Source organism: Colletotrichum siamense (genome assembly GCF_013390195.1).
Source record: "Colletotrichum siamense strain Cg363 chromosome Unknown KSG_Cg363_contig03, whole genome shotgun sequence".
NCBI classification, from domain to species: domain Eukaryota; kingdom Fungi; phylum Ascomycota; class Sordariomycetes; order Glomerellales; family Glomerellaceae; genus Colletotrichum; species Colletotrichum siamense.
Window position 1 is genome coordinate 6,411,136 of NW_023501016.1, and position 20,871 is coordinate 6,432,006.

Here is a 20,871-nt window from a genome sequence, read left to right on the forward strand (position 1 = left end):
CTTGAAAGAGCACGTGGGAGACCCAATTGATGCGACCTTGGAGTCCTGGGGAGAGAGGAGATCACGAACACCAGTTCATTGGAGGGGTACCATCTCCCTGATATACACACACAAGATACAGCAGCGTCATGCCATGTCCAAATTTCCCGCGGCCAAGAGCTGCAATGCGGTGCAGTCCCGGGGCCAAGGACCAGATCGTCATCGTTGTAGATTGCAGCAATCAAGAAGCCGGGCACCCGCGTGACCTCACACGACAGCAGTGGACGCGCACCCAAGACTTCTACCAACCGGTAGAGGCCCTAGCTAACGGTGGCTGGGGCCGGTGTTGTTGACCAGGTTAGGTAAGAATGCGGAGGTGATAGCGGAATGGAGTCGATGGGACTCTTCGGACCCTGGTGGGCACGTTGGAAATAACTAGCCAGGCATGGCATGGTTAGCCACTGGCACGTTGCCATTGAGCGGGAATAGGTGAGAAAGAAGCAACTCGGGACATCCCCGAGCGAAAGGACAGACAAAACGCGATAGCGATGCCGTGGCACCGTGGTCTAGGGCAAGGGTGAGCAAAAGTCGGGGGAGACTAAGACACAAGGATACCCCATGAACGTCACAACGGATGACTCGAGCACCCCTGCCCGTCGTCTGTTCTTCTCCGCAGTTCGACCTGCAGGCGTGGTGCGGTTTGGGGTCTGCGAGACGGTAGTCGGCCGGGCCCGGGCCCGAGGCCTGAAACCCAGCCTGAATCCTGCCTTTACGTAAGGGATTAGCTACACTACTTTATAGCTAGTTACGCTTAGCGCTTATAGCTAGATTAATTAAGCTACTTTATATAGGTTATAAGCCTTCTAAATACCTAAATCTATCTACTAAATAGTAAAGTTATTCCTAAGTAGCTATTAGGACTCTAACCTTATAGTTTAATAATTACTAAAAGGTAATTAATAGATTACTAAGCTACTAGAAGTAATACTTCTAAGTAGAGATTATAGCTATTATAATATATATCCTCTACTTATAAAATCTCCTTAGCTCTTAAACTACTAAAGTTAATAATTATTTAATAATTACTATAGTTATATAGTAATAATTACTTAATAACTATTTAATAATTACTCTTAATTACTATTTAAATCTCTCTTAAACTACTAAATTAATTAAATAAATTAATATATTTTTAATTAGTAATCTAACTCTATTTTCTTTTAGTTCTATTAAAAGGGGATTATTTTAGATTAGCCCTCCTCCTTTTTCTATTATAAACTTTATAGTTAGAGTAGCTATATAGAAAGTAATTAGTAAGGGATTAGATCTAAGAAGTCTAATATATAATACTATCTTTAAGCTAACTAAAGCTATAAACTTTAAGCTATAAGAGATTAATCTTAAGAATACTTTTAAGGTAATAGGATTACTTTTTTACTTAATAGCTAAAGGGATACTAAATAGATATAATAGAGATATAGTTTTTAAAGAAGATAAAGTAGTAGTAGTTAAGGATCTAAGTTCTTTAAGTAATCTAATACTTATAGGTTTTATATTTATTAGATAGTTATTTATAGAAAAGATTTAATATAATTTTTTAGAAGAAATAATTAATAATAGTCTTTTTATTATAGCTTTAGTTTTTTATATTTTTATTAAGACTAAAGAATATACTTAGAAGTTTAATAAGCTAGCTATAAGTAAAGTTTATAATAACTAGAATAGAATAACTAGAGTTAACTATAGTAATATTAAGGATTTTATATAAGATCTTTACTTAACTTTTAATAAACTAAATAGCTTTAGTATAAGCTTATTAACTATAGCTCTTACTTATAGACTTATTTAGAGTTTTAGACGTTTTAATTAAGTAAAGGTAGATATTATAGAGAATAACTTTATTATAGAACTTTAAACCTATAATAACTTCTTATAAGAACTTAGAAGCCTTAGTGAAAAGGAATAATATAAGTAAGCCTCTTAGGGTATTAGTGCTCCTTTAAATAAGAAGAGGTTTCTCTCTAAAAAGTAACCTTAAGTAACTAAACCTAATAAATTATAGGACCTTTATACTTCTTATAATACTAAGTATCCTAGGAACCTCTATAAGTATAAGATATATAACTCCTATTATAGAAAGATAACTTAATACTTTAAGAAGTGTAGTAAGTATTCCCTTAAACACTTTAGATATTATACCTTAGTATATAATAAGTTTAAATACTTAAATAAACTATTAATAACTTAATAAATAATATAAATATCTGCTTTAGTATTTACTTTAGAAGGTTAAACCTAAGATAGTGTTTTTAGAAACTTTAGTATTAAATAGGATATTAACTAACTATTTAAAGCTTTTATAGATACTCTATTAGCTTAAGCTTAGAAGAGGACCTTTTTACTATTCTTAGTAGATAATTTTAGAGTATTTAGTTTATACTTTAACCTTTAATCTCTTACTAGAGATCTATATAAAGTTAACTATATATAGAGAGTTAAGAAGTAACTAATAAAAAAGTTTAAACTCTTTATTTATAGATTTACTAGCTAAACTATTAAAATAGAGACTAATAGTTTCTTTATATATAGTGCTATTAAGGAAGCTAATAAAGAAGAAAATAATAGCTAGGAAGTATAACTAAGCTAATATATTATATCTATAGCCTCTATTAAGAGAATAAACTCCTTTATATTAGATATTAATACTAGTAGGTATATCCTTAATAATCTCTCTATTTTTAAGGACCTTTAAGATCTCCTTTAAAGATTAACTATAAACTATATAAGTAGAAAGGACTAAATTAGCTAAGCTATTAGTATAGCTAAGGTGATTACTATTAAGCTAGGTAGTAAAAAGACTACTTTCTAACTATATAGTGCTCTTTATAAATCTTATAATATAGTATAAATTATTAATATTAGTCTTCTTTAGAAGATAGGTATCTATTTTAATAGTCTAGATAATACTTTAGTTTATAAAGATATATCTAAAGCTATTACTAACTTTAAATAGGATATATAAGTCCCTTAGTTTTAAATCTATCCCTCTAACTAAGGTAATAAATTTAGCTCTTTTAAGCTAAATTACTAAACTTTTTATACTTATTTAAGGTATCTATCTAGAGAAGTAACTATTACTACTATAAGAGATATTAATATAAACCTCTTTAGAGTACTTCTTATAGGATATAAGTGTTATATCTACTTTATAGTAAAGTTAATATAATATGCTAGTAATAAATAATAAGAATAACTAACTTAGGCTTTTTAGAGGCTTTAGATTAATTTCCTAGAACTAATACTATAAGGCTTTAGAGGTATTACTTATAGCCTCTATATTATAGAAGCTTTCTTAACTTATAGATAGTTTTAAGTATTTAAATTAAAGAAAGAAGTAGCTATTTAGCTATAAAGCTGGTTTCTAAAGAAGATTATAGTAATAAATAGTATTATTTACTTCTCTAAAGTTATTATAGATAATAATATAGCTCTTCTTAAGGTAATAGAACTTTTTACTTAAGAATAAGGTTTCTATTTAGAGATAATAGCCCCTTACTCTTATTAATAGAATAGGGGGGTAAAAAGCTTTAGTAAGGCTATATAGTAAAAAGTATAAGTAATATATATAGAAGCTAGCTTTCCTAAATCCTTTTAGCCTTAGTTAATAAAGACTTCTATAGAAGTTAAAAATCTACTATTTAATAGTAAAGGTAATATTAGTCCTTATAAGAAATTAGTAAATACTTTTAATATATCTCCTACTATAAGAAAACTATATATATACTATCTCTACTACTAAAGCTACTAAGCTTATATCTATATTCACCTAGATAGCTATCTATATATAAAAAGATAGAAGATAAAACTTAAAGCTAAACTTAGAAGATTTATAGGATATAATAGCTTTTATAGTAATATCTTCTATATTCTTATTAAAAGGACTAATAATATTTAATAGGTAAAGGATATAATATTTAAAGAAGATAAAGGAGAGCTCCCTCTAGTTAAATTTAATAATTTATAGCTAGGAGAAGAAGTTAAGCTAGAAACCTATAAGTATAGTAATAAACTACTAACTATAACTAATAAGGCTAAGTCTTAGCCTTATAACTTAAATATAAAGTTATACTATTATGTTTATTCTACTAAATAAGAATAACTATAAGGGGAGGTAGATAATTTATACTTAGAAGATATTTAGGAATTAGAGGGTAATAATAAATAAGAATAGGAAGATAAGCTTCCTTAAGAATAAGAAGAAGTTAGTAGAAAGGGGGGTAATTTACTAACCTTAGATCTAAAACTATATATATTAGTATAAGATACTAGTATTATAAATATATAAATATAATTAATACTAAAAGAAGATTCTCTTTTATATTAATATTCTCCTACTGCTCCTCTAAGTTAGAATTCTCCTATTATCCCTCACTAATAATAAAGTTCTCTTATTATATTACTATAGCTAAGATCCCCTATTATTTCCCTCTAAACACCTTAACTAATATAAAAAAGACTAAAGGGAAAACTAAGAAGAAGTAATAGAAGTTTTACTCTTATAAGATTACTAAGAGCAGCTACTTCTTCTTTAAGTTAAATAACCTAGATACTTAAAACCTAAGTATTATATAATATAAAGAAGTTTAATAGAGAATTCAGTAAGATAGAGGCTATAGAGATTAACTTAATTAATAATAAAATAGACTAAGAACTAGTTACTTTTGCCTTTTTAGCATCTAACCTATTATAAGCCTTTAACTTAGAGATTTACTTACTTATAACCTTTAAGAAGTAAAAGGTAATAAAAGAAGAACCTCTAAAGTTAACTATCTTTAATACTATAAAGACTTAAGTTAATAGCTTATAGGGGATAGATTACTAGTAGCTTAAAGAGCTTTTAGATAGCTTTAAATATCTCCTAAGTAAATAGATATATAATAAGAAGGTTATTATAGATAGAAGACTTAATAGAGTTAGAGTAAGATAGGTTATCTATAGTAACTTTTAAGATAAGGATAATAAGATAGTTTATACTACTATTATTAATCTTATTACTCTATAAGTTTTTTTACTAATTATAGTACTTAAAGATCTAGAATTTTATTAGGTTAATATAGTTATAGCCTTTCTAAATACTCTTATAGGAGATTAAGATATCTTTATTACCTAACCCTATAGGTTTAATAATAGATCTAGCTAGTTTTATAGATTAAAAAGAGCTCTCTATAAACTAAGAGAATCTCCTCTTCTCTAATATAAATAAATTATTACTATCTTTAAATAATTAAGGTTCTATTTATTACTAAAAGAACCTTATATTCTTATTAATAAGGATAGTATTATAGTATTACTTTATATTAATAATATACTTATTATAGCACTTAATATTAAGTAAGTTAATAACTTTAAAGATAACTTATATAACTTCTTCTAGATTAAGGATTTAAGTGAGGTATAATAATTCCTTAAGTTTAAGATTATTTACTACTATAAAATAAGATAACTTTAGATTTTATAAGCTAAATATATTAATAATATACTAATAGAGAAGGGTATTACTAGATATAACTAAGTGTCCTACTACCTTAGTAATACTTAGCTACTAGAGATTATAGAATAATATAAAACGCTTACTAAGATATATAAATATTAAAGCAATTTAGGTAAGTTATAGTAGATTACAAATAGTATATAACTAGATATCATAATACCTATAAGTAAGGTTACTAAAGATTAATAATATACTTCTAAAAAGTATAATAAACTACTAAGATTAATATAGAGATATCTCTATAGCTTATAATAACTAGCACTCTACTTTAGTAGTCTAAGATACTCTATTAATAACCTTAAATTATCAGTATTCTATAACGCTAGCTAATCTAATTACAAAAGAATAAGTAAGTTAACAGCTAGTTATATAGTTATATATAGAGGAGCATTAATTACCTAGAAATTAGCACTATAATTATTTATAGCTATATTAACCTATAAAGCTAAGTAAATAAATCTAATACTTAGAAGGAAGGCTTTATTATATATTATAGATCTCTTTAAAAAGATAAATATCTCTATTTAATTACCCCTCTAAGTATATATAGATTCTATAAATACCCTTAATAATTATCTATTAAGTAAATAGTCGCCTAAACTGCACTATATTAAAATTAAGTATTACTAAATTATTAATAATATTAATAATAAGGATTTTAAGATTAATTATATCTTAACTTATAAGATAGTTACTAATAGCTTCACTAAACTACTAATAGTAGAGAAATATTATAACTTTATTAGAATATTAAATTTATCTAAACTACTTATAACTAATAATAAGTCTTAATCTAAGGATAATATCTTAAGACTTAATCTTAATTAAGTCTCTTCTATTTATTTATTTCTTTTATATATAATAACTTTATTCCCTTATATCTTACTAACTAATTAACTTTTATAGTTAGACTTTATATTATTTTAATCACCTTAATTCACTCTATTTAACAGTTAAATCGCTAACTATAAAAATCTTCTATATAAGAAGTTATTTAATAATAAAAGCTTAAAAAGTAATTAAAGACTTTAACTTCACTAAGTTATAAATTTATTACTAAATTAGATATCTTAATTAGTATTTCTCTAAGTTATAATTATACTAAGTTTAACTAATAAAAGTTAATTAACTTTAGATTTAGATAAAATTAATATAAGTTTAAAATTTAAAAAAGTAAAAAATTAATTAACTAAGCTTTAAAAGTATTATAAAAAGATTAATCTTTAAAGTAATATTAATTAAGAACTATTATATTTAATACTTAACTTAATATAATTAGTAAATTAGAAGAGAAATATTATAAAGCTAATTAATAACCTAAAGATTACTACTTTTAGAGAGAGAGAGTTACTTAAAATATAAGATCTAAGATTAAACTAAAGAGGATAGTTTTTAGATTTATCTAAGTTAAAAGCTAACTTTATAAAGGGGAATTAAATAGTAAACCTCTAAATTACTAATTTAGAGGTCTAATTAAGTATTAAAAGTAGAGGGTAATACTAACTACACTAAGTAGCTATTTAATTATCTTTATAGAGATAACTTAAGTAGTAATACTAATATTAATTAGCTATATAAAAACTAGAGGAGGTTAAGAAGTATTTTAGAGTTAAGATAGGATAATAATAATAATATAGAAAGATAGGAATAATATATAGAAATAAGAATAATATAAAACTAATATATAATTAATTAGATTACTACTTTAAGATAGGAATAACTTTAATTATAGCACTAGAGGTATTAGCTAAAAGGGGGGTGTAAGATAGTAGTTAGCTAGGCCTAAGCTTAAGGCCTAAAACCTAGCCTAAATCCCACCTTTATATAAGGGATCAGCCACACCACTTTGTAGCCAGTCGCGCCCGGCGCTCGTAGCTAGATTAATCAAGCCACTTCACGCAGGGTCCGATAGACGGATACCCTGCTCCGGGCCGGACTTCACCGGGTCTATCTGCCCTCTCTATCAACCGCGGCTTTTATCGTATCTGTTTCTTTTCGCGGGTGTGTGTTTTCCCCGTAGTTTTATCGGGCCCCGTAGCAATCGGAAAGCGGCAAACATCCGCCTTTTTGTCGCCTCAACTAGGGTCCATGAGCTGAGGAACTAATGTTCGTCTTATGACCGCTATCAATTGTGGATTTCGACAACGGGAGCGGAGGGCCAGAACGCCGGATCGGGGCTTTTTCCGTGATTCGCGATGGATATATGTTTCTTTCAGCGCCCACTCGCGCGATGAAGCTGGAGATGGCACGCGATCACGTACAATTGAGTGGATTATCGTCAACATCAATCCGCGAAACTCAACATGGCCGAATCAAAGGGACCGATCGACATCTCGTCGAGCTCTAAGAAGAGCATGGACGGTTCTGGAGAGAAGCATCTCGACGCCGACGAGATGCGTCTGGCGCAGATGGGTAAGTCGCATGCCCCTTGAATTGACAGCACCCAATTCTGACCATTTGGTCCAGGCCATACGCAGGAATTGAAGCGCCATTTCAGCACCCTCAGTCTCATCGGCCTCGCGTCAACAACAACCATCTCCTGGACGGGTCTGGGCCTGGGCCTCATCACGGAGATCAATGCTGGTGGACCCGGTGCCGTTATCTACGGCTTCATTCTCGTAACGCTGCTGCAATGTTTCTTGGGCGCGTCGCTGGCGGAATTCGTATCATCGTACCCTACTGAGGGTGGCATGTATCATTGGATTGCTGCTGTAGCGCCTAGGAGGATGACGGGCGTCTTGAGTTTCTTCACCGGATGGTTCAGTGTGCTTGGCTGTAAGTTCCAACCACCCCTGAGACGCCATGATGTTTGCTAATCCGAGTCTTACGTTCAGGGATTTTCACAACCGCATCGACGAACTTAATCTACGCTCAAGTTCTCATGGCGCTGATCGCGCTTTACCACGAGACTCTTGAGATCCAGGCCTGGCAGACTTTCATCGTCTACCAGGGCCTGAACCTTATCACCGCCGGTATTGTCATGTTCGGCAACAAGATCATTCCTGGCCTGAACAAGTTTTCCCTGTTTTATCTGCAGATTGGCTGGTTCGTGGTCATGGTTACAGTTGCTGCATGCGCGCCGACCCATCGCAACGCCGAGTTTGTGTTCAAGACCTGGATCAACAACACTGGCTGGGAGAACCAGGTGATTTGCTTCATCACGGGTTTGGTCAACCCCTTGTACAGTCTTGGCGGTCTTGATGGTGTGACGCACATCACGGAGGAGATGCCTAACGTGAGTATCACTGAAAATCTTACTCAATTTGCTTGCATGCTGACGATTCCCGAAGCCTTCCCGAAATGCGCCCCTGGCCATCGCCATCACTCTTGGAATTGCGTTTGTCACGGGTATCACCTACCTGATCACCCTCATGTTCTCCGTGCAGGACTTCGATGCTCTCTCCACTACCAACACTGGTCTTCCCCTTGCAGAGCTGTTCCGCCAGGTCACTCAGGGTGCCGGTGGAGCCTTTGGCCTGACTTTCATCCTCTTCGTTGCTCTCGGCCCCTGCGTCGTCAGCTCTCAGCTGAGCACTGGCCGTGTTTTCTGGGCCTTCTCCCGTGATGGAGCGATGCCCTTCTCAAGACTGTAAGCGGATTCTCATCATAAAGCTCTGAGCAGTTGTGCTGACTGAATCCATAGTTGGTCAAGAGTCCACCCCAAGTGGCAAATCCCCTTGAACTCCCAGCTGGCCGTGACTGCCATCGTCGCCGCCCTGGGATGCCTTTACCTCGGTTCATCGACGGCTTTCAACTCCCTGCTGGGTACCGCGGTCACCATCAACAACATTTCCTACATGTTTCCAATCTTGACCAACTTGCTCACGAGAAGAAAGAACATGCACCGTGGAGTATTCCACATGGGAGCTACCTGGGGACCCATCATCAACACTATCACGGTGTGCTGGCTTACTTTTGCCATCGTGTTTTTCTCGTTCCCGTATGTCATGCCTGTTGAGCCCGCCAACATGAACTACACTTGCGTTGTCGTCGGTGGCTTGACTGTTCTCGTTGGCGCATGGTGGTTCAAGGCTGGGTCGAAGTACAGCGAGAAGATGCTTCAGGCCAAGGAGGAGTGAACTACGGAACGTTTAGACGATTTTGATTGTGCACGAGAGATTTCGAGTTATTGCAACGATCTCCACGCCATTTAATGAGATTTTCGGTAATTAGCAAAAGGTGGCAGGGAAGCAGAGCCCCGAGTTGCAGACTCTTTGTAGGAGGGTGGTACTGGCAGCCACATTGCATGGATCATTGTAATTAGCTTAGACCAAAACCAATCTTTCCAAGCGAATGAATGCGCAATATGTCGTGCGTGTACTCGTGATGCATGTAACGAGCCCTTCCCCCACAGGCCCACACAGCACCGGCTCTACGGAAGGCATGTCACGCTGTCTAGTGACCCAGAGGGTCCCAGATCTTCGGGACACTTCCTGGCCGCATTTGCCTTCTATTCCGATCTTTGGGTTTTAGCCGCGTGGGGGCTCTAACGGGTCTCTTTGAAATGAGCTACCGGTGATGTCGGAAACGTAATGCCGGCACCGGGAGAAATTGCCGAAGTATCTCTGACACTTACACTTGGTGTTGAAGATTCAATAGCACCTGAAGTCCCCAAGAGTATCTGATACAGAAGGGTCAACCACCTGGAACTTGACTGCCTTTAGACTTTGCCTCCTGATCATCATTCTTTCCACCTTTCGACTGATACCTAAATTGTTCATTACGACTGCTAAACGACACGAACAAGTCTTAACAAAATCACCGATACTTCTACACCATGAGACTCATCATCAGACCCGATAGCAGATCTGCATCTGCGCATGTTGCCCATTACATCTTGGGTACGTCATTTAGCTTGAAAAGCAATGTGGTATCACCGGCCTCGGACTAATACCAAAAAGATCGTATCAGAACCTTCGACCCAACACCCGAGAAGCCTTTCGTATTGGGACTGCCAACCGGAAGTAGCCCCATCCAGATCTATGAGATCCTTGTCACAGAATACAAGGCCGGTCGTATCTCGTTCGAGAATGTCATCACATTCAACATGGTAAGCCAAAATAAGCGCGTCCCTGCTGGCAAGGAACAAGTTCTAAACTAGACGTAGGACGAATACGTTGGGCTTCCCCAATCCCATCCCGAATCATACCACAGCTTCATGTTCCGTCACTTCTTCTCCCATGTTGACATTAAGCCCGAAAACGTGCACATCTTGAATGGTAACGCACCAGACTTGGACGCCGAGTGTGCTGCCTACGAAGACAAGATCAAGGCTGCTGGCGGCATTGATCTATTTCTCGGCGGGGTTGGTCCCGATGGTCACATCGCCTTCAACGAGCCAGGATCAAGTCTTGCTTCGAGAACAAGAGTGAAGACACTAGCCATGGATACGATCCGGGCTAATGCCCGGTTCTTTGGCGGAGACTTGCAGAAGGTTCCTCAGATGGCCTTGACTGTTGGCGTTCAAACTGTCATGGAGGTGTGTTCCCACTGAAACATATCAACATAGATCGAGCCGACTAACAATGTTTCAAATAGGCCAGGGAGGTTGTCATCATCGTCAATGGTGCATCCAAGTCCATTGCTCTGCAAAAGGCAATCGAGGGCGGCGTCAACCACATGTGGACTCTGTCATGCCTACAACTGCACCCCTACTCCATGATTGTTGCAGACGAAGACGCGACATTAGAGCTTCAGGTCAAGACAGTCAAGTATTTCAAGAGCATTGAGAAGGTTGGACTTGGCAAGGGATTCGAGCAGAAGCTGCCCCTGAGACTCAGGACAGTGTCACTTGCCAGCCCCCCTCAAACGCCAGCAGACACGAAGCCGTTCTTGGACGACGATCACCTGGTTGAGTTGACACCAGACAGCATGTCTTCTCGCATCTCACCTTGGCCCGTTATCTGAAGATCTGTACAGAAAGGGGCTTGAAATTTGACGAAGAATGGGTTTTGGTACGGTAAAGGGTTATGGCAATAGATTTCATGGATTACAAATGTCACGTCGAGAAAGTATAAAGCATGGAAACTTTCTGTTATTGGATGTTCCAAAAGTGAAGGCTAGCCTCCTTGGTTTTCGTATGACCATAATTCGTAACCTGCCTGCAGACTTGCTTGGTCGAAGATGTACCAAGAGTTGTCCAGGTTCTGTATTTCCTGCTCGAACATCTCTGCATCACCCGAAGCAGGGGTGTGCAGCCCTTGAAGCTTTTCTTCAAGCCGTGTGGCTAAGATGCCTCTGAGACTTGGTTTTGGCTCGTGCATTTCTTTCAACTTCTGTAGGTGAACCCCAACGTTTTCCAGATCTGCGTCGTAACCTTTAGTTGAGGATTCAATGAACAGGCTGCAGACAACTTACCATCGGGTTCTCCCACACCACCATCCACACCCTGGAGCACGATAAGACATGCCCAAGTGATCATCACCAGGTCCCAGTTGGACCAAATAGCCGAGTCAAGAATTTGTAGCTTGACAGCCGCCCGTGCCGACACCAGAAGCTCATGTTGTTCTTTCGGTGTGGTGTTGGAAAACAAGTTGCACCCCCTCGCAGGGTGATAGATGGACAAAACCAGCAGACGGTGAAGAATGTACTGCCTAAAGACGAGCTTCTTCTCATGCTCCGACTCGAATTCCCTATCGCTGAACTCGACGAGCCAGTCGTCTAGCTGACGTGCCCAATCGCGGATCACCGCCCCATCGACACCGCTGAACGAGACGGTTGCATCAGGCGTTGCGCTAGGCTCGCCAGCAAAGCATGACCAGATAGTCGGTAAGCCCCGCCCAGTGAAGTGCGTCAGGCCCGTATGCATCATCCTAGACAGGCGGTACAGCTGATCTTGCATGGCGATCTTGAGCCGAGATAGCGGCGCCTCGATGGGGATGACAGGGCACGAGAGGTGGATCGAGGCGTGCTCGAGATCCACGATCTAGCCTGAGGTTAGCAGGGATAGTGAATGCTTGCGATGATGGGAGAATCGTACCTGTAGACCAGAGAACAGACGCCGCCACTCACGGGACCTCTCGTCGACGTTAGAGGGGCAGTGTTCCAGTATCAGCCGATATGCAACTGAGATCCAGAGCCCCGTCTCCTTGACTACGGCTTCCCGAAGGAGACCGGCCAGTATGATACCAAGAACGGTCTGAAAAGCCCATTCCTCCGCTGATGCGGGATCGTCTGGTGGCTGACCGATTTCGCTATCGGGGATGCAGAGTTGTGAGATAGCACTGCATAGGACGGTGAAATAGTCGGGTGCTAGCACGGCAACATCTGGCGATCCTCGTATGCTTGAACAATAGAGCATCGATGCAAGCATGAGTGGCCTAGGGGATGAGAACGTCTGCTTGCTTGGAAGGAAGTGCAGTCCAGGCATGCTCTCATGGAATCTACGTCAAATCAGCCAGACAGGTCTTGCCGAAGGAAAGAAGTACTCACGAAAGCCATAATCTCTTGATCATGTGTTTCTCCCAAATATTTGAGCTGACTTTTGAGGGGCATGTCCTTCGAAGGACCGCCATAGCATTCCACAGAGCGCTGAGTGCCGCATCCCCGGGACTTTCGAGCTCAACATCAGGCAAGTTTGGCGAAGCAGGCGACTCCACCTCTTCAAGACTGCCAAGGCCAGACAGTCCGCAGTGTTCCTCAAGGCGCTTCAATCTCAAGAGCACAGATTTATTGAAAGAAGAACTTTGCTCATTACTGTGTAGAATTGAAGCCAACGACAGACTTTCACGATGGGACGCGGACTAAGCAAATCCCGCGTCAGAAATGATCACGAAGGATCAGGAACGAGAACACATACGTTGGCTCTGGGTACAAATACGCATGGGACACCGGCGCGTAAACATCTCCGACATGTCGACCCGTTGTCCAGTCTGCACTTCATCTTCTGTCTTCTGCAATTGACTGCGCAGGCAGTGGTCAGCCTCCACAGCCACGCATGAGACGCATACCTGTGAGCTTACCGCATGCCTTCCGGGCCTTGGACGGGCCCGCATCGTCAGGCCCATCCACCGAAGCTCCGTCTCTCGCATGTTGCAGAGACATGGTTAACAAGTGACAAGCTTTTCGGAACGTTTCTCAAAGGAGATCCACTTTGCGTGCTCAAAGCTTCCGGTGTTTGCAGAGTGCTCTGCCCGGTTGCAATCAACTGTTGTGCTGGTTTTCAGCGGAGGACCGGTGAAACAGGTGATGTGGGATCGGGGGTTGAGACTCTGGTTCACCGGTTGAGCCGGGGTGGCCGGACTTTATGAGGAAGCTGGACGCTAGCGATGTTCAGCGAGCCTGGACTAGGCCCCAGATAGGCGACACAGTTGTCATTGGAGGGAAGTGAGGGGGAAATTTGACCGATCCACCGGTTCCACCCGGTCCGGGTTTGCCGGGTCGTGATCCTTCAGCCACCCGACGGCCATGTTGAACAAGATGATTATGACGGGAAAGACGGGATTCCGAATCTGCATGCGACTTACTGATTATCTGGCGAGTACGCCAGTTTTTGGCGTCCCTAGTTACATACTTGATCGGGTAGTCTGCTGAATGTTGGGATGCGGTACCCATGAACCTGGCTTCTGTCCCGACACACTCGTTATCGAAGATCTTTTGGTGGGTGCTGGTGCTCCAATGTCTTCCAACAGCCTCAAGGAGGCCCGGAGATCGGATTTGATATCTGAGGCTCAAAAAATCGCCAAAGAATTCAAGTTCCCTGCGGAAGATGTTCGCCGTGCAACTACCCACTTCTTGAAGCAGCTTAGTAAGTCCATCATATCAACCACCCACGGCCAGGACTGGTCATTACTCGAGCGACACCAATTCACACGAAACAGATGAAGGCCTTCAGAAGGACGGCACATCAATGTGCCAGATTCCATCATATGTCACCAAACTACCAAATGGCTCTGAAAAGGGCGTCTGCTTGGCCATCGACTTGGGAGGGACCAACTTGAGAGTATGTTCGGTTGAGTTGCATGGAGACTCAACTTACTCTCTCACCCAGTCAAAGGTGACTATCCCGCGTCATCTAATGCTGGCGCCAACATATAAGGATCTGTTCAGATTCATAGCGCTGCAAACTAAAGCTTTTATGGAGAAGTATCATGTATCGGACCTCGAGAGTTGGGAAACTCTCGTGAAAGACGGTGGCCTCACGGATGAGCTGAGACGCTCGCATTCCAAGAGTCTGGGATTTACTTTCAGCTTCACTTTCGACCAGCACGCACTCAATAAAGGCGAGTTGCTGTACTGGACAAAGTCTTTCGACATACCTGATGCTGTTGGGCGGGATCCCTGTGCCATGCTCCAAGAAGCACTTGACGAGCAAGAACTTCCATTGCTGGTAACTGCGCTTGCAAACGACACTGTCGGAACATTGGCAGCGCGTGCTTACACCTCTCCGGGGAGGTCAAGTACCGTTGTCGGCGCCATCTTTGGAACGGGCACAAATGGCGCGTACATGGAACGCCTCTCTCGGATTACGAAGCTCCATTCTCGCCAAGGAACCTCGAAGTACGAGCCTGACGCAATGATGGCTCTGAATACGGAGTGGGGTGGATTCGACAACAAGCTGGAAGTGCTGCCGACAACGAGATTCGACCGAGAGCTTGACCAAGAATCAGTCAACCCAGACGATCAACATTTCGAGAAACGCATCTCGGGCATGTATCTCGGCGAGCTGCTGAGGCGGATACTGGTCCACCTTCTCAGTTCACATAAAGATGCCTTCGACATGGAAGTACCGCCTGAATCCGCTGTTCATATTGCCGACAGTATCGACAGCTCGTTGCTATCTTCAGTTGTGAAGGACTCAACCGAAAACTTGGAGAATGCACGTGAACAGATCTCGGCAATCCTTTGCGCCACAAATGTATCGAAGTCAGATGCACGAGCTATCAGTATCCTCTCCGAGGCAATTGGACTTCGCGCCGCGAGACTGTCATCGGTTGCCATTGCGGGTGTTGCGCTGCAGTCCGGAATGCTCGTCTCGAAGGCGACTGTGAAACCAACTGCAGCACCGTGGGGCATGGGCATTCATATTCTGGCCCCTTTGTTCTACGGCATGAGAAGTGCTTGGAAGGTGCTGGCCAAGTGGTTACGCATCAAAGTTCATATCAAGTTTCCAGCCAAAGATTCATCACCGACGTTCCGGGAGTCAGAGCATGGAGAAGGTGCGGTCTCACACGATGCGGAAGAAGACGTCATTGACATTGGCGTTGATGGTTCTCTAATCGAGCATTTCCCAAACTTCGAGGAAAACATCAGAGAAGCTCTGCGGGAAGTACCTGAGATCGGCGGTGAAGGCGAGAAGCGTATCAAGATCGGCATGGCAAGAGATGGCAGTGGTGTTGGCGCTGCATTAATCGCATGGGCGGCGAGGACATGATCATTTGGGGACTCGGTGGATAAAAATAACTAATCAATTGTCGGTGCCAGGTAACAGAAACATTCACCTGAAATTGCGCCGCTTCCACGGCTCACATTCCGAGAGATGATTCACTGCTTCACGCAGTTGCCAAACCTTGACTATTTAACGAGTGAACCGTGAACATGATCCATTCCCTGAGGCTTTCACCCTCAATATTTCGCAATGCAACACAAGAAAACAGCAACATCAATGCCAACAAGTCCACCATCGATTGTTACATAACTATTGAAATCAACCAGTCATGCGTTTCGGATCCTGGGCGGCTGTTGTGGTTGTCTCAACATTCGCACACCTCTCTTCGGCGCACATGATGATGTCTGATCCACGGCCCTTGAAAGCCAAGATGAACCCAAACACCGTCGAAGGAAATGTCGACTACAGCTACGCAAACCCTCTATCATCGAGCGGATCCGATTACCCTTGTAAGGGCCACTTGAGCGTGCTGGGCACCTCAGAAGCAGATCCCGTCGCTACCTGGAACGCTGGCGAGGATCACACGATCACTCTTTCAGGCCATACCACCCACAACGGCGGTTCATGCCAGGTTTCTATGTCTGTGGATGGCGGAAACACCTTCAAAGTCCTTCGAAGCGTCATTGGCGGCTGCCCTGCCGGGGATGGCTACCAGATCTCGTTCACTCTGCCTGACGATACTCCCTCATCCGACCAAGCCATCTTGGCCTGGTCGTGGTTCAACAATCTGGGCAACAGGGAGATGTACATGAACTGTGCTGTCATCAGAATTGGGAACGGCGGCAGCGGCAACAACTTTGGCTCCCAACCAGACATCTTTCGCGCCAATGTCGGCAATGGGTGCAGAACCGTCGACAACGCAGACGTGATGATCCCAAATCCCGGATGCAACGTCGAGCTTGTCAGCTCCAACGCGGTCCCGCCAACAGGCGATTGCGAATCAGGCCCAGGTGCTCAAGCTCCGGGCGGATCTGACTCTAACTCTGGCTCGGGCTCAGGCTCAGGGTGTCGTCCTGGGCAGGTTTCTGGGGTTGGTGAAGATGGGGATGATGAGGACGGGAAGTCGTACAAACCTGGCAACGATTGGCCACAGGGGTTCAATTGCAACAACGGGAGGACAGTTGCAGTGGGCCCTCGGCAAGCAGCTCTCTTATTTTGGGGTCTGGTCGTCGCGCTCGGCCTGCATGCGGCGCTACGGCTGTTAGGGGGCTAGCTTCATGTGAGCGCAAAGAAGGTCTCTGAATTACCGGTGAAAATGCAGCTTCCATAGTAAAAAAAAGCACCAGTGAATATTATTCTGTGAGTTTCACCACTTATCCTTCACTCTTGTTGGTTGGTCTTTGCCGTAATACGATGTTTATGATGAGAGAATGAGAGTCATTATGACAAATTGCTGACATCATCCTGCACGAGTCTCTCATGTTTTGGTCTTTACGGGGCAAGCTCCGACGCCGCAAACCAATCCTCCTCCAACAGTCACGTGGCTCCGTGCCGTTCGCCCAGGCTGCGTACTCATTTCCTGGCGGCACGACAGTGTTTACAGAATATACTTCAAGCCCAGCGACAGTAGCTTTGGCAGTATGATTGAACAACAACACATGCAACCGATGAAGAAGAACATGCAGCCCTTGCGCCCGCTGCTGCCGGCGCAAGACAGCGGTACTGAACCAGTAAAATTCGATAACCTCCCAAAGAAAAGACCTAGGCCGGTGCAAGCTGCTTGCAACGCATGCCGTAAGCGCAAGTCAAGGGTACGTTGTCTCTGAACTATATACAACCTGAGAAGTGCGACGGCATGCTCATCTAACCTGTAGTGTACTGGAGAGAGGCCAACGTGCAGCGTGTGTCTTTACCGGCGCAGCTCCTGCGAATACACCACGCGACCTGGTGAATCTCGACAGCAGGCCACTAATCGGAAACACAATGAAGTGCAAGGCCGAGCGACGATCCACGAGCAAGTTTTAGCGCTACTGAAGAACTTGCCCGAAGAGGCTGCCCAGGATGTATTCCAGAGGATCAGGTCCGGGGCCGATGCTACGACCATCGTGAACCATGTTGAGGCTGGAGATCTGTTGCTCCAGATGGCTGTTACTCCCGAGACGCGACTACGATATGACTTCCCCTACCGTTCCGAGATGCCTGAGATTTACATCCAAAACAATCCTTATTTGAATTCGTTCATCTACGAAGCGGCATCACTGTACTCTGCACACGGGCAAGGGAGACCTTCGCATGCCACCGCCAGTGGATCGCAGGAACTCCAAAGTGTGTACACCAAACCCTTTCACGCAGCACAAGTTGTCGAGCCTCGCTTGTCCGACGCCAAGGTATCATGGTGGACTAATGTGTGCGATGACGATTCACTTATGCGAGACCTCCTCAGGGCCTTGTTCAGATGCGAATATCAATTTTCTGCGGCGTTCCAGAAAGACCTGTTCCTCGAAGACTTGGTCGCACAGAAGCAAGACTTTTGCTCTTCACTACTTGTCAATATAACGCTTGCATATGCCTGTGTATGTTAATCATGCCCCCAAAGCCGACTCAACTAACTAGGCATAGGTCTGCTATCCTCAGTTTTCAAATCGCGTCGAGTATTGGAACCCCGATACGCTCGGTTACCGCTTCCTTGCAGAAGCCAAACGTCTCTGGGAACTGCAGACCTCCGAGCCGCGGGTCACTACTATACAAGCTGGCATCCTCTTCAGCGTTTTCCACAATCTGTGCGGTCTGGATGAGATTGGCCAGCCGTACAGAATTCACGGCGTTAATTTGGCACGTAAATTGCGTCTCTTTTCTAAAAGCTCATGTGGAAATAATGACTCGAAACGAAAAGGCTGGGCATACACCGCCTGGGCTCTCTACAACTGGGAAACGTAAGTGCACTAACCCAAGGTTACGTGATAGCATCTAAATGTTACAGGCTGGTTGCATTTTCCTTCATGATACCGCCTTTAGTCAAAGAGCCTCCGGACTGGCCATTGCCCGATCCGACAAGAGAGGGCGGGTGGTATGGCGAGATCTGGCTCCAATACTCATTGGTTCCAGGCCTTCAGCCAACTCACTTTGGTCACATCTTTCGAACGAGGGCCAAGTTTAGAGTCATCATGAATGAGTACTGCGACGCAGCATTTTCTCCGAATGGAGTTATTAGTCTCGATAAAGCCAATAGCCTTCATGAGAAATTGCGAAGGTGGTATAGTGACTTGCCAGAGCCACTTCAGCCCAAGACGATCGCACTTCCAGGTCACTTTCAACTGCAGTAAGTGTCAAGCCCGGAGGCAACGCTACTTCTCTGCCACCCCTCGTCATCTATGGACAAAAAAAAACAAAAAAACGGATATTCTAATAATTGTTCATCGCAGCATATACTACTACCATTTGCTACTTATGATCTACGAACCCTTGCTTGCCGCCAGCAAAGGTCGCGACGCGACATTGCAAAAGGTCGTTGCTGATGCAAAGAAATATCTCCAAACCTTGATCCGCCTCTACTATCTTCGGCATGGCTACGAAGCTATGGACCTGTTTCTCGTGATACCCCTCATGCTCACCGGATACGACTGCATCAATGCGATATTGGAAGAGAAGTCTGAACATCAGATCGAAATCCTGCGGTCTACGCTTATTCTAGTTGCAAAAGGGTTGCAGAACCAGCGCCGGAATCACTACTTGGCTGAAGCACTGTTTCGAGTTATCAGAGGACGGATGCGCCCGCAAGAGGTGGTCCTTTTGAGAAGTTCGATGACTTTTGACGACGACCAGGAGATGGAGAAACACGACATGGTGCAGGCGGTGCGCAGTCACTGGCCAGTCAGCATTGTCAAGACGCAGGAGGAAGTGGACGATCACATTCTGACACATCTTGTTGAGAGTTACGGGTCATTAAACTTGGAGGAGACAGCACGGTGATGAACTCCGGGCGTGGCTCGCGTTGCAAGTATCCGTTCCAGTTTGATAGTGTGAATAGTTTTACTGTATCCCAACTCTCTCCGGAGTTGAAGACGCATAGATTGTGTTAGAACAGCTGAGCCAATATTTAACTGAGATGACGGAAGACCGCGGACCACTTACTACCTATGTTAAGGTCCTCCCTATTTCTGTCCATATTTAAGTTGCCTATACGTCGGAGGGCCGGGCAGTAACATCAGAATCTCAAAAACGGCTTCAGAATCAAAAGCAGCAATTGCAAAATCGCACCTTGACTGAATGTCTAAACAAAACATCAAAAAGTGAGGTCGAGCCCGGGTTCGAACCGGGGTTGCCGGAAGATTTGATACGATCAAAATCCGGAGTGATAACCACTACACTACACAACCGGGTGGTTCATGCCCCGACAAGCACTAATCATATTCATGTATGCTTACCGCCGAGCCCCACACGACCACGTCATGAGTCATCGTTCCATTCCCCTCTGCACACCAAATCTGTGTCTGGCTTTTTGCTTCCCATGTTGAAGAAAACCGCCTTTACTATCTTCGTCTTCACTAGCCATCATCCGTTTTCTATGGGCTCACGGACGATGCGCAGTACATCTCGGGCGTGAGAGCCCACCAATTCGGTTTTCATAATTCAAATCTCTGAGCCCAATGGGCTTTTGGCTCACCATTTCCCGGGAGATGTTCCGCCTAAAATTACAGCGGTTCCCCGTCAGCTCGTCCAAATTTGGCGCTGGTGTTGTAACCCCCCACTGTTGCGGTCGCCTCTGATCACTGAAGGATGAACAAGCTTCTCCGCAAACTTCCCCGCGATTTGATGTCTCCCTTTCTCGGCGTTGATGCCGATCCTACACACCACGACTGCTGAAATTGGCGTCACACGTTTCTTTCGGCCCGCTACCTATCCCGGCTCCGATCATGGCTTCAACTGGCCGCTTTGATCCGAGCGAGTGTCTTGAAGGCCTGTTTGGGACCTTTTGGCCGGTTAATAAAGTGATATGTCACGCTCCGGCTTGTCT

At 42.5% G+C, this 20,871-nt stretch overlaps 5 protein-coding genes across 5 annotated transcripts; 4 read left to right on the forward strand and 1 right to left on the reverse strand.

The window, feature by feature from the left end:
- Positions 1–7,833: 7,833 nt before the first annotated feature.
- On the forward strand, positions 7,834–9,609 carry HNM1-8 (Choline transport protein; the record flags this gene model as incomplete). The annotated part of the gene is made up of 5 exons (XM_036637562.1): positions 7,834–7,942; positions 7,997–8,305; positions 8,365–8,765; positions 8,821–9,119; positions 9,174–9,609. 5 exons carry the CDS (start codon positions 7,834–7,836, stop codon positions 9,607–9,609), a joined length of 1,554 nt encoding a protein of 517 aa, XP_036498482.1.
- A 698-nt stretch (positions 9,610–10,307) lies between these two features.
- On the forward strand, positions 10,308–11,437 carry GNPDA1-1 (Glucosamine-6-phosphate isomerase 1; the record flags this gene model as incomplete). The annotated part of the gene is made up of 4 exons (XM_036637563.1): positions 10,308–10,371; positions 10,432–10,580; positions 10,638–11,009; positions 11,069–11,437. The coding sequence occupies 4 exons, from the start codon at positions 10,308–10,310 to the stop codon at positions 11,435–11,437; spliced, it is 954 nt and encodes a 317-aa protein (XP_036498552.1).
- Positions 11,438–11,589: 152 nt separating this feature from the next.
- On the reverse strand, positions 11,590–13,044 carry CGCS363_v005715 (uncharacterized protein; the record flags this gene model as incomplete). Its single annotated transcript, XM_036637564.1, has 4 exons — positions 11,590–11,834; positions 11,888–12,455; positions 12,510–12,912; positions 12,962–13,044. The coding sequence occupies 4 exons, from the start codon at positions 13,042–13,044 to the stop codon at positions 11,590–11,592; spliced, it is 1,299 nt and encodes a 432-aa protein (XP_036498551.1).
- A 1,102-nt stretch (positions 13,045–14,146) lies between these two features.
- glkA-1 (Glucokinase) lies at positions 14,147–15,902 on the forward strand (the record flags this gene model as incomplete). Its single annotated transcript, XM_036637565.1, has 3 exons — positions 14,147–14,276; positions 14,350–14,471; positions 14,520–15,902. 3 exons carry the CDS (start codon positions 14,147–14,149, stop codon positions 15,900–15,902), a joined length of 1,635 nt encoding a protein of 544 aa, XP_036498404.1.
- Positions 15,903–16,287: 385 nt separating this feature from the next.
- Positions 16,288–19,826, forward strand: nit-4-6 (Nitrogen assimilation transcription factor nit-4; the record flags this gene model as incomplete). The annotated part of the gene is made up of 6 exons (XM_036637566.1): positions 16,288–16,867; positions 17,847–18,430; positions 18,477–18,693; positions 18,751–18,790; positions 18,838–19,176; positions 19,280–19,826. The coding sequence occupies 6 exons, from the start codon at positions 16,288–16,290 to the stop codon at positions 19,824–19,826; spliced, it is 2,307 nt and encodes a 768-aa protein (XP_036498553.1).
- Between the last annotated feature and the right edge of the window lie 1,045 nt (positions 19,827–20,871).